At 36.5% G+C, this 12,594-nt stretch overlaps 2 protein-coding genes across 2 annotated transcripts; one reads left to right on the forward strand and one right to left on the reverse strand.

Moving 5' to 3' along the window:
* The first annotated feature begins 2,581 nt into the window (after window positions 1-2,581).
* Window positions 2,582-7,103, forward strand: LOC113238777 (voltage-dependent calcium channel type D subunit alpha-1-like). Its single transcript, XM_026475610.1, has 4 exons — window positions 2,582-2,649; window positions 3,222-3,328; window positions 5,188-5,254; window positions 6,923-7,103. The coding sequence occupies exons 1-4, from the start codon at window positions 2,593-2,595 to the stop codon at window positions 6,992-6,994; spliced, it is 303 nt and encodes a 100-aa protein (XP_026331395.1). The 5' UTR covers window positions 2,582-2,592; the 3' UTR covers window positions 6,995-7,103.
* Window positions 7,104-11,589: 4,486 nt separating this feature from the next.
* Window positions 11,590-12,168, reverse strand: LOC113238775 (protein piccolo-like). Its single transcript, XM_026475608.1, has one exon. The coding sequence runs from the start codon at window positions 12,047-12,049 to the stop codon at window positions 11,636-11,638; it is 414 nt and encodes a 137-aa protein (XP_026331393.1). The 5' UTR covers window positions 12,050-12,168; the 3' UTR covers window positions 11,590-11,635.
* Between the last annotated feature and the right edge of the window lie 426 nt (window positions 12,169-12,594).

Here is a 12,594-nt window from a genome sequence, read left to right on the forward strand (position 1 = left end):
TTTTTTCTGAGTGTTCGATATTTGTATTAATAATTATAACAGAGTTTCTATTATTGGCGTGTTTACTTAAAGTCGACTGCCGCCTTTGACAGACTACTTCACTTTGCAGAATAAAGCGCAGTCAACTCGCTATTTACACCGAGTCAACTGCCGCCTCTTTGGTAAGCGAATTAGGTCGACAAAGGCAGCGCAATCGAAGCGCTGTATAAACTACCGCCTTTGTCAAAATCACCAAGTCATTTAATTACGAGTTTACGCATAGAGGCACAACAAACCAGTCGAAAGGTTCAACAAACTAATCGAGTAGATAGGTAACAAGTCGTGTGCGGTATGCGATACGCCTGTTCGTAGCAATTACAGTGCGACTCAGAGCTTTAAATCACAACGATCTGAGGAACACTACACCCGTCACCTTGAGATATAAAGTTGACAAGACCTATATGCCTGTAATTTCACCAGCACTCTTCAAAACTCTTTCATAAGAAGCTCTAATGCTCCTAAAACAGCTGTTCGGTCGCTTGCAAAATGTGACCGAGTCGCCTAACAATGTTTACACTTGGTCGACTCGGTCGATTTTGGCAGCGGCAGCCTATGGTTGGCAAATGACACAGTGTTTACGCTGAGTAAGCAAATGCGACCTGTCGACTTAATGTAAATACGCCATAAGGAACCTTGTGTGCTTGTTTAAAACTCGTAGCGACAAACAGGAATACTATTCAGCGCACGCAAAATTGAACACAAATTTTTAAAAATCAATTTTGCACGCGCTGTAACATTTATAAGTTATTTTTTTTCGATACCTACTGCTTTAATTTAACATGGACATGAAATGTGTGCATGAGTTTAAGCATGTTGTTTCCCACTTAACTTTTAGACGTATAAGGCTGCCTTTTCATCAGAGATGTGTAGCGGCGTTGTGAAACGGTGTGATGTTTTCCACCAAAGCTGTGCGAGAATGCCTTACTTTTTATCTATGCGCGGGCGGGGCACGGTGTGGTGTGGCGGTGGCGATATGTCAGTGTCAGTTAGTGTCATACTTTCAGTATTAGCTCTAGTTGCCTACACCGTTTTGCATACATTCCTCGCCCGCATCCCTCGCACACGTCTCTCGCATACATTTCTCGCCATTTTGGAAAATGAAGTAATCCTATTGGTGGACTTTTCGTCACACGTTGCTTCGCTACGTCGCACATCTCTAGTGGAAAAGCAGCCTAACCTTCTTCTCCACTAATCGATGATGATGAAACAAGTTTGTGTTTAGTTAAGCCAAAAATACGACTGCTCAGTTTACATCGCCGCGGAATGGAATGGACGCGAACTTTGTGTTTTTATTTTATAATATCAAATGACGGGACGAACAAGTCGTGCACGATGGTAAGCTACACGCCTGTCCATAACAGTTGCAGTGCCACTCAGAGCTTTAAATCATAAAGATCTAAGGAGCACTGCCTCTGCGCCCGTTACTTGAGATATAAGTTGACAAGTCCCATGTGTATCTGTAATTTCACCGGCACCCTTACCCTTCAAATCCGGAACGCAGTAATGCTGAATAAATAATATGTAAGTACATACTGCTTGGCGGCATACTTTCCTGGACATACTCTTTCACAAGGAGCTCTACTACTACAAAATTTTTAATTATGTAATATTGTGTACGAAGTAGATACGAGCCAAAAAGCAAGTTACTCGCGTAATCTCGGGATTTCCCACAGCTGCGGTATCGTATTTAATTTGCACGTTACACGATTGACTTACAGCTCATTATGTTATGTACTATCTCTATTCCGCAGGAATGTAAGTTGAGCCTTAGCAGTGGAGCGAGAAACAGGTGTAATCTTGACGATATCTGCAATTAATTACGCTTATGAAACCGAACACCTTGAAATAGCTATCATGAAAAGAAAATCATTATTATTATTGGTATATTTTTTTATTAAAAAAGAACCGACTTCAAAAGTTTGCTTATCGGGTTTTTATTGGTATTACATCTATTTGCTAAGTTTTATAGAAATCGGTTAACGGAAAGTGCGCGAAACTGGATACATCCCCTAGTTTGCCATCATTACAGGTACAGTTTTTTTTCAAGTTAAAATTTCCAACAAAAAAAAGAATCAGCAAAATTGGTTCACAAATGCGTTACATTCCTACACATGCAAAAAAATTTTGAAGTCGGTTAACAAGGTCGAATTAACGCAAAGAAATTCCTTCTATCCGGCTGGACTTGAACCAGCGATTGTTGCCTTAACGTGACTACGGCTTTGCCAACTGAGTTGTTGTATCAATAATAATAACAAAGTAGTATATTCACAAAAAACATGAAAATAATGATAGTAAAAAAGAACTTTGAATTCGTCAAAAACGTTTACTTGTATACTATTGTTTACTTGTATACGCTTGTATACTATCGATCGATATTACACCTCGTTTGTGATCTAGAATTCTAGAATTTTAGCATGCTCTTTACGAAATAACAAGGGAATTTGACTATTACCTATACATATCTTCTTTGATTACTAAAATTGAAATTCCTAAGTAGTAATGGAACTGTATTATACTTTGTTTTGTCATTCAGATCGTGACAAAGTGCCCAACATGAACAACAAGGTGCCTTATTGTGTAGAGAATCCAGCGCAGAATCTTATTACTCGAGTAAGTATCGAAATTATTTAGTTTTTTTATAAGTATGATATCAAGTAACGGTAAGAATAAGAGCTATCAAAGGGCCGGGGCTCCATCATCGCTCAAGATTACGCGACAAGTGCCTACCGTTGAGTGTACCGACGTCGGCACAAGCGTGCGCCTGTCATTTATGAGCAATCGGCTCCGTACGACTGCATACGTTCCGTCCCGGTGGGAAGAAACGTCTCACCTTGGAACGGATGCCAAGCTTCCCAGCTGTATTTTTGACCATTGAACCTATGTATCTGCCGAAGTTCAAATTGAACGACAGGTCTATGTCAAGTAGCTGAAGACGGTTGGCTATCGGTATGGGTATATCACGCAACTATCCCGGTGTAAAGGAACGCCTCGCCTTGGAAAGCCATGGATTTTATATATCTGCTCAAGTTAAATTGGACAACAGGTCCATTTCAACTAGCTGGAGACCGTCGTCTATCGATATAATATAATATCAGGAAGAGTAAATGAAGAAAAGTTAACAATATTTATAGATGACATACAAAAAGGTATACTTACGTTTATTTTTCCTTTTATTTTTCCAGGTGTTGACCTCGCAAGGACTCGGGAAGTACTGCGACAAGGATTTCATCCAGAGTACCTCACGTGAGATGCAGGAGGCGCTCGACCTCACGCAAGAGGAGATGGATACGTGAGATATATTTTTTTAATTATTCATTCCCAAATCCAAGTCCCTTAGCGCTTTAAAGTCCTCAAGATAATCCTCAAGATGGTGGGAAACGACATGTGTACCCATGTCACGCGGGTCTTGCGCAGTAATGATAGCAAGTCGCTCGGTCCACACGAATTTATTATAGAAGCATAACAGTAGGTGAAGGAAAGAAGAAAGGAAGGATAGGTTGTAACAAAAATAGGTAGGCATAAAAACAGGTACAATAATATAAAAACACTCCCGACAGATTAGACATAAACGTAAGTGAACTTATCCTAAAAGGGCCTGTATTCGTGTGCTTTATAAGCAATTCGACTTACATGATAGGAGGACACGTCCTTTCCTCTCCAAGAATTTTGATGAGAGTGACGACGGAACGAAGCAAAGTAAGAATGGCAAAGACAAGAATTAGAGAAAGATTGAACATTTTAAAAGTGGCCAGGAATTAGAGAAAAGGGTTATAAAAAGGTAGGATGACGATGAAAGAGGTCGCATCACCACACCCGTAACAGTTGCATTCCCACTCAGAGCCTTAAATCGCAAAGATCTGATCGCGCTGAGACATAAAGTCGAAGTTTCATATGCCTGTAGTTTTACATGACCTAGGAATACCTATTTCTGCCACCAAGTAATGATGTACTTTCCTGGCAGTACTTTCCTGGATGAATTCTTCTGATAGAGTGCTCTATTCCTATTATAATAGACATTTACTCTTGCCGGGTCCGTTAACTTATCATGACAATTGTACTTTGGGGACTGTCCCATATCTTTCCACATAAGTTTTGTCTATAATGCCCCTCCCTATCAACTTTTTGGTTATGCGGGATGGGCACTATGACCTGTTCAAGCGAATTCGCACAGGGATCATCTAAGTCAGGTTCTCACCCCGGATCAGACAGTTTGCACGGACTTCATCCGGTTCTCGAAAAGGCTAGTGCACTTCCAGACGCCGAATAAACGGTGTCTCTTCAGTTCTCAAATTCCTACGCGGCCGGAGGGACTGGAAGATGTCTAGCTCATCCTCTACTAGCTCTCTGGGCTAGCGCCGGAGATGCCAAGTAGTAGTGTCCGGACATAGCCACCGGCTTAAATGGCGACTCATGTGTCCCGCGCGTCTCCGCGCCTCAGGCTATCAACTAGACCGCTACTAAGTCGCGTTAACTGCGCGCGACACGAATGCCCCGGCCACACACCACCGGGGCAGAACGTCTTCGTTCCCTGCAGCCAGACTCAAGTCCGGGTCTGCCAGAGACGCCCGGTATCATAGGTAAAATAAATTTACACTTGATCGTCACATTTAAGCTACTGCTCGTTCACTACGCTGGTCTCACTGAGAAGAACGAGCAAGGAACTCTGGGGATTGCTCTTTTCAAATAAACTTAAATGCTATGGAATACACTTTGAATCAAATTTGTGTGGATTCTGGAGCCATGTCGTCTTTCCATACATCTTTATCTAACACGTAGTCTTCAATTTTGTAATATGATTTTTCGATCAAAATATTTTTAATGTAGTTTTTAAACTTAGGAAATGATAAACTTAATATATGCTCCGGAATCTTATTGTAAAAACGTATACAGTTCCCCATAAAAGAGTTGTTTACCTTGGTTAAACGAAATCGTGGTACCATGAGTTTGTAGTGGCGTAGCTTGGACGCCCACCGTACCCTGGTCTTGCCGTCAAGCCCGTAGTCTCTCCGGAAAACCCTTATCTCTCGGGTCTGTAGATAGGGACAACTTATTGACTTGTACTTTGGGAACAGGTGTCAGTACAGTGTTAACCGCTGATAAGTTGACTGTCAATTAAAGAAAATTAGCTAACAAAGTAAACTGTTACAGCGCTGCCAACCAGATTATTCTTCACGACATGACTATGAACCAAGTGCAGAATCGACCAAATAATGTGGTAAGTATAACTATGTTAGTTTCTTTAGATTTAAAAAGTAAACACCATTACGTTGCTTGTAAAGCTTTTTGAATATTATACGGCAACCTATCACAAACTCTAATTTCTTTTTTCGAATTTCATTATTCCGGAAACGGTTCGACTTTTTTCAAAATTATTATTCTTAGATAAAATTGCACACAATTTTACCGTACAGCTCCAAAATTCTGCACTGCACTTTGCTCGTGCAGGGCTTCTGAATTGTAATTTAAAAACAATGGTCATAAATATTTAATAAAAAACGTATAACTCAATTTGTTTGCATTTCCTGGCTAGGTAGACCCTCTCCTGTGGGTTCAGGTTAGGTTAGTGCATGAAAAAGATCCGAACGAGCGAAGCGAGCGACTACAAGTCGATCAAATTAACTTGCACCTCGTTTACCATATTTTCTAAAGACTGAGGTGCTTTAATTTGACATTTAATACCAGTAATAAGAAATAACATAACAAAAATGAATTATGGATATCGTTTTTTCACAAAATAAAAATATTCCATTAGATACATTAGTCAAACGGTTATTTGGTCAAAAGAATAACTTGTTTATATGTCAAAATAGTGAATCATTAAATGGTGTAACAAAAAAAAACCGTAAACTGTTTTTGGAAAAATGAAACAAAACCTATTCAATAAAAGTCTAAAGGTTTAACCGTCTCCAAAAAAGGAAAAGGTTTTCAATTCGGCTGTTTTTTTTTGAGTGTGTATGTTACGCGTTTACTTCGGTGTTTGTGAACCGATTTTGTTGATTCTTTTTTTGTTGGAAAGAGGGTACCTCAGTATTGGTCACATTTTAAATTTGAAGAAAATATTTCATCTCTAAGTGTGGCAAACTTGGATTTGAATACAGTTTCGCGCACTTTTCACTAATCGATTTCATTAAAACTTCGCAAATAGATGTAACTCAGTTTAACTGCCACGCAGAGGTCCCAGGTTCGGTTCTCGGGCCGATAGAAATATTTATAATTTGTGGTTGTTGGTTTTATATGAAATTTCAATCAGTGTGCTCTGCATGTCATGAACGGTGATGCTTTCGAAATGTTTACTTAGTTCTTTAAAAAAGAAGCGGCCATATTTAAGCGTGTAAGGTTTATTTTCGTTTCTTGTTACAAAAAATATTACGATAAACAAGAAATATTTAAAATTTATTACAATTATATAAAATAAGACTTAACGATATAATAAGTAACTGTGGACCAACTCAATAATTGTAACATTTTTATAAAAAAGAAACCGACCATATAAGTAAGCGGAATTTTAATAGTTATATCTCTTTGTATCTTCATCAAAATTGATTCAGCGATTAAGGAGTGAAAGCGTAACACAGACTAACTTTCGCATTTATAATATTAGTTTGGATTTACTGTAAGAAAGTCTCCATTTTTTTTTATTTAACATTTAACTGCCTCCGTGGCCGAACGGTTACCATGCCGGACTGCCACGCAGAGGTCCCAGGTTCGATTCCCGGGCCGGGAGAAATATTTGTATGGCCTACATTTATTTCTCTCGTGAGTTTGGGTGTAATTTGTGGTTGTCTATGTGTGTGTCCATGGCACCCGCAACACAGGGTTTCCCTAGTGTGGGGCTATGTTGAGTGTGAGCGTTATTATTATTATTATTATCATTCTTTCACAGGAAAGCATTTTATCCCGGCAGCATCATCCATTTCATCATCCTTCAGTGCAGCCTCCACCGCGGTATCCATAGCATTATAAATAACAATTGTATTTTGGATTTTTTCTCAACAACCTGTATCAGTTGGCTCTGATATAGGTTACACCCTATATAAGGGTTTTTCAAGTTTGGCCTAGCCACAGTAGCTAGAACGGGAAAGTTTTTTGATAAATATTTTGTATATAAAATTTTATATAAAAAAAATTAATGAATGTCAAAAGCTTATGCTTTCGTATAATATTATATAAATTAAAAGTATTTTTATGTAAAGTCTAAATGAAGATGGATGATTTTGTATATAAAAGATGATATTCTAAATTTTTATAGAGCTTTCCAATGTAGAAATTACAATAATTTATAAATATCGCATTATAAGTGTAAATTTAAACATTTTATACGCGTGAAAGAACACGGACTTGTATATTATTTTATTTACTGTAAATATAAATGAAACTACTATTCATTTTCTAAATATACATGGCAATGTGCCTTATTTGTTAAGAAAGGAGCCCTTCATTTTTAATACCCTAAGAGTTTGAAATAACATAAAATAAATGGTGCCAAATTATTTGCCTTTTTTAGAATTTATATATATTTTATTTGAAATTTTGCTAATTCATTTAAATGTAATAAAGACGTCTTCAGTGATACACACGTCTTTTCTATATTGGAATGAGTTGTTTCTAGTCAAAAGTTGTTTAAAAATTGCTCGCTTGAATGTTTAAAATGAATGTTTTATAGTTATTTATAGTTAATAAATATTATTTTAGTGTTGTATTTTGTATGAATTGTATTTGTTATCGTGATTAAATTGTTGAAATGGAATTTGAAATTTTGCATTTCTATTATATTACCTACGTACTCACATTAAGAGTTTAGTTTAGTGTAGTTTTAAGAGGCATTTACTCAGCTGAATTCGAACGCAATCTGTAGCTGCAAAAGCAATCAATATTTTAGAACGCGCGATTAATACCTTTCATTACTTTTTATACATGACGAGGTAATTCATGTAGTTTCAAAATCTTTCCTTCCGCTGTTTCTTCGCATATCTCTGTCTCTTTTCTTTAAACCTTTCATATATAATTGGATCGTTTTTTTTTTGGTTTTCTAGCACGTTCCTTCATCTTCTTGATTTACCATTTTTCTTTTCTGTTTTGATTTTCCTTATTTATTTTCAGCAGGAAACAAGTAGTAATATAGAATTGTGAAAATCAAATTATTGATTTAACTAAACATTTATATAAAAATATGGATGGAAGTTTTTTCTGACTTCGGTGGAAATTTTTCTGACTTCAGTGGCATAAAATCCACCGAATCCTAGGCCACGGGATTCAGAAAATATATATGTTTTTTGATATTACCCGTAAACTACAATACTTATACAACCAATAACACACATATTATGAAAAATATTACATACAACCATTGACTTACAATTATATGGACGTCGGGTCCGCGCTAAAAAGTGTCCGAACTTATAGGGCGGTAAAATCGTATACAGAGCGTCATTCACGCTTTAGTCTTCGTTTGTTCGACTGACAGCGAAGCAAGCAAAATTAGACAGTAGGTACTGCGATGACATTACAATTTAAATTCAACGTTTTAGCTTTTTCATATTCCTTTACATGTCACTACGTTTAAATAGGTTGACTTGGGACATTTTTTTCGTGGTTTTTGTATTAGATCCGTCGTCCATTTATTTGTAAGTCAATGCATAGAACCATAAAATTTAGTGTTTGGAATATTGTATACACCGAATCAAAAAATCAACCTGGGCCAAATCCACCGAATTAAGTATTTACATGCAAAAAGTCTAATATCGGCAACAAAACATCAGGGGCTTGACGGACGGATAATACGAACGAATTGCGAAGTTTCTCAAATGCTTCACTTGTGACATGTAGTGTGATTAGTAAGTAGCTAACTGCCGCCAAATCCCGGCGTAGGCCTGGGACACGCAGCAATCTTCGTATTGTGATAAAACTATAGTCTATTTTATTGTGATATTCAGTTTATGTTATTATAATAATAATAATAATAATAATAATAACGCCCACAATCAACATAGCCCCGCACTAGGGAAACCCTGTGTCGCGGGTGCCATGGACACACACACATAGACAACCACAAATTACACCCAAACCCACGAGAGAAATAAATGTAGGCCATACAAATATTTCTCCCGGCCCGGGAATCGAACCTGGGACCTCTGCGTGGCAGTCCGGCATGGTAACCGTTCGGCCGCAGAGGCAGTTAATACGTGAACGAAAGTCTCATATTGATATACAGTTTCAATTTTGAGAAAAATTACGCTTTGTGTTAGGTTCTGCATTCGGGACACGCCACCACAGTTGTCAGGTTTTAGGCATTTCATATGTTTTTTCCATTAGGTCCGGAAGGTTTATTGGGAAGATTTTGTGCTCTCCAGTTAGCTTTCGATCTATATTATATTTTTCTTTTTGTAGATACTTGTTTTGCAAATAGTGGAGTATATTGCATGGACACGAAAATTGCGGCTTTGGATGAATGCCTCTATATGTTAGTCTGTAAGGTACGTGTTTAAAGGTCTTTGTAACCTGATTACAAATAAATAAATAAAAAAAATTGTAAACTTCTGCAATCTACAATAGCGAATTCTACTTACGTTATCTATTAGGTTCACATTATTTGTTTATTTCAAAAACGTGTACATGTACAATTCCACAACCGAAGATTTAGTCACAATTTGATACTATGTGCAAAATAGTAATAATCCAAAGTGTTAACTTTATTCCACATTGTTGTCAACAACTCTTGCCTCTTCTTCTAGATCCACAGATATATCATTCAAATCCTCTAACTTCTTCTTAATAAACTCTTCGGTATCTTTACCAAGAATTTTTTCAATAAATTGATCAAAATTGGGATGCTTGGCTTCAGAGTCGTTATCTAATTTTAACTTTTCATCAATGAGATTATTTAGCAGGTCATCTAAATTTTGTCTCTCAAGTTTATCACAGATCATTTCCTTAGTATCTTTACCAAGAAGTTTTTCAACAATTACATCAACTTTTTCTGTCCCAAGTTTCTGGAAAATAGCTTTAGCAGTATCCTGGCCGAACATACTTTCAATTATGTCGTACTTTATCGGCTCATTCTTGTTCTGATGACTTTCAATCATTTGATCTACTAGGTGATCCAAAACTTCAGTATTAGTAAGCATGTTTTTCCCAGTAGTAATTTTATTAAGGTTAAGAGTGAGAATTTCAAACATGAACTCGGACAGCTTCTGTTCTTCCATTTTGTTATTGAAAAAGTATTCTTTGATTTTTTTCAATGCTTTGAATATCATTTCATCTAGCTCCGTGTTTTTGGTTGATGTACTCTGGAACACTGTTTAGTATAGTATAGATACGTTAGTAGTTATAACTTACAGGCGTGGTGACTCATTCCTCATTATTATAAGGTGGACTCTACCATGAGCAAATAATAATTTTATGTATGTGACAAGATTTTCAAACCGAGCTGAAATTCAGGGACTGGAAGCATAATTTGACTAGGCACTGAGGAGTACTTTGACTCTGCGACAAAATTTTGAAATAGAATGTACATGATACAGTGAGTTTAAGCCATACAGTGGTTTAATGCCCGTAAAACGTTTTCCATCCACACATATATAAAATTATTATTATTACCTGAGTATGTATCTTTTTCTATATCGTTGGAATCCATTGATCTTCGAAGTTCAAAAATTTCTTCATTGTCCGCGACGTCTCCTATTTTACCAGCATCTTCTATATCTTTTGTAGAATCATTGCCTGCCATGTTATTATTTAAAAAATTAAATGAAAATTCAAATAAAAATATTTACTGTTTTGAAGCATTATAATAATTCATTTTGGAAGTATTCTTCCAAAATGAACCACAAGTCATTATTCGCATAATCTTTTTTTTAAATATGACAGTGACTTTGGCCATATTCTGCTATATTAAAAAAGAAGATAATATACCAACTCAGCAAGTGCAAATTGGTGGTGTACTAAAATATTGCGAATTCTCTGTCCTCCATCATTAATCACAAGGGTTCTTCCAGCTAGGCTAAATAAAGATAAATTTCATAAATGTTTATGGTAATGCAAATAAATGTACTATGTTATCATGGTATGCAGTTATTTACTGTTAATTAAAAACATAATAACACTATTTGGCTAAAATTTATTAAAACTGAGATCTTTAACTCTTCGTTATCTTCATCATACGTCTTTTAAATCTTTTATTTTTGCTTGCAATTCTGCTTTTAAATCTAATATCATATTATTTAGCACGTCGTCGCTGTAGTCATCCCTATGATACTGACGCTGATACATTGGCTGTACGTTTGTTGGACTATTCATTGTATCATTCGTATCTTCTTCATGATCATTTATGAGACTGACATGGTCGAAATGCATAGTACTATCCAGTTTGGGTTTAGGTCTTACATTTGTCTTTGATGAATCGTTTGAAGATTCTTGTTGTGATGTCAAGTGTATTAATTCTAACTGCAGTTTTTTTATGGTCGACTCGAGGTCCGCTATTCGCTTATTTACATCCTTCTTTTCTTGGTTAGGATTATCAACTGGTTGGGATGATGTGTTTGGTACGGTCAATATCCTCGTAGCACTTTCGTTGTTCTTATCAGGATTCATTGTTGATTTATTTAACGTACCGTTTCATGCGCAACAGACATTCTCTGATTTTTTCATCTCTTTTCTGCAATTTGCAGAAATCTGGTGTAGGCGGGGGTGGGGGAGGTGGTAAAATTATCTTACACCCGACTCTCTTTTGATCCTGCGTTAATCTTTTGCCTAGGATCTCATCACATCTTTTAGTGGTTGTCATTTCACGTTGTTTAAGACATTTTTGGCGTGGAGTTTCATTAAAACCGGAGGGGTTTTTGATTCGTTCCAAGCAGAGTGCGTGACATTTTGGTGGCGGTGGAGGTAGAGGTGGAGGCGGTGGAAGTTGGGCATCAGGACATATTTTTCTTCGCTTTTGCAATTCACAAAGTTGAGCTGTTGTTGGTGGTGGTATAACCGGAATTTCAACGGTACATTTCTTCACGTTCATGACGTAAAATGTTTTAAGGGAAATTAATCGTTTCCATAGTGCTTGTTTAATCAGAAAATGTATTTATGATTTTGAAGATTTGTCAGACATTTTCGGGTTTTACTTTATTTGTTCCATTCTCTAAGGATTTTACCAAGGATAAACCATGTTTCATGACTTTTAATTTTGACAAATGCTGTCGCACGTGAATCTTATACTTAGAGGATGGAAAAAAATAGTCTAAGATCTTATAGGATGGAAAAATAAAGCACTATGGTTTCCATAGTCTAAATTATTCTGACCGCGACTTCATCTCTAGAAGATAGAAAAGAAATCTTTATTTGCATGGTATTTGTTAAGTATTATAAACTAGAACGTAAAAAAAACCATCCATTTATATAAATTTACACACCGTAAAAAAGTAGATTAAGCAATCTATAAAATATAAAAACTTTTAAAACGCTTTTGTACACATGTATTATTTGTATTGAAATATATGTACAGTACATATTATATACAACACACACACACACACACACACACACACACACACACACACACACACA

Source organism: Hyposmocoma kahamanoa, unplaced genomic scaffold (genome assembly GCF_003589595.1).
Source record: "Hyposmocoma kahamanoa isolate Upper Pololo Valley unplaced genomic scaffold, ASM358959v1 98216, whole genome shotgun sequence".
NCBI classification, from domain to species: Eukaryota; Metazoa; Arthropoda; class Insecta; order Lepidoptera; family Cosmopterigidae; genus Hyposmocoma; species Hyposmocoma kahamanoa.

What these genes read in the sequence shown, in the direction of transcription:
- LOC113238777 (XM_026475610.1), top strand. Translation starts at nt 2,593, where the DNA reads ATGAACAACAAGGTGCCTTATTGTGTAGAGAATCCAGCGCAGAATCTT. An exon ending in ACGCAAGAGGAGATGGATAC is followed by an intron (nt 3,329 to 5,187) that starts GTGAGATATATT and finishes AAACTGTTACAG; the next exon opens with CGCTGCCAACCAGATTATTC. An exon ending in AGAATCGACCAAATAATGTG is followed by an intron (nt 5,255 to 6,922) that starts GTAAGTATAACT and finishes ATTCTTTCACAG; the next exon opens with GAAAGCATTTTATCCCGGCA.
- LOC113238775 (XM_026475608.1), bottom strand. Translation starts at nt 12,049, where the DNA reads ATGAACGTGAAGAAATGTACCGTTGAAATTCCGGTTATACCACCACCA.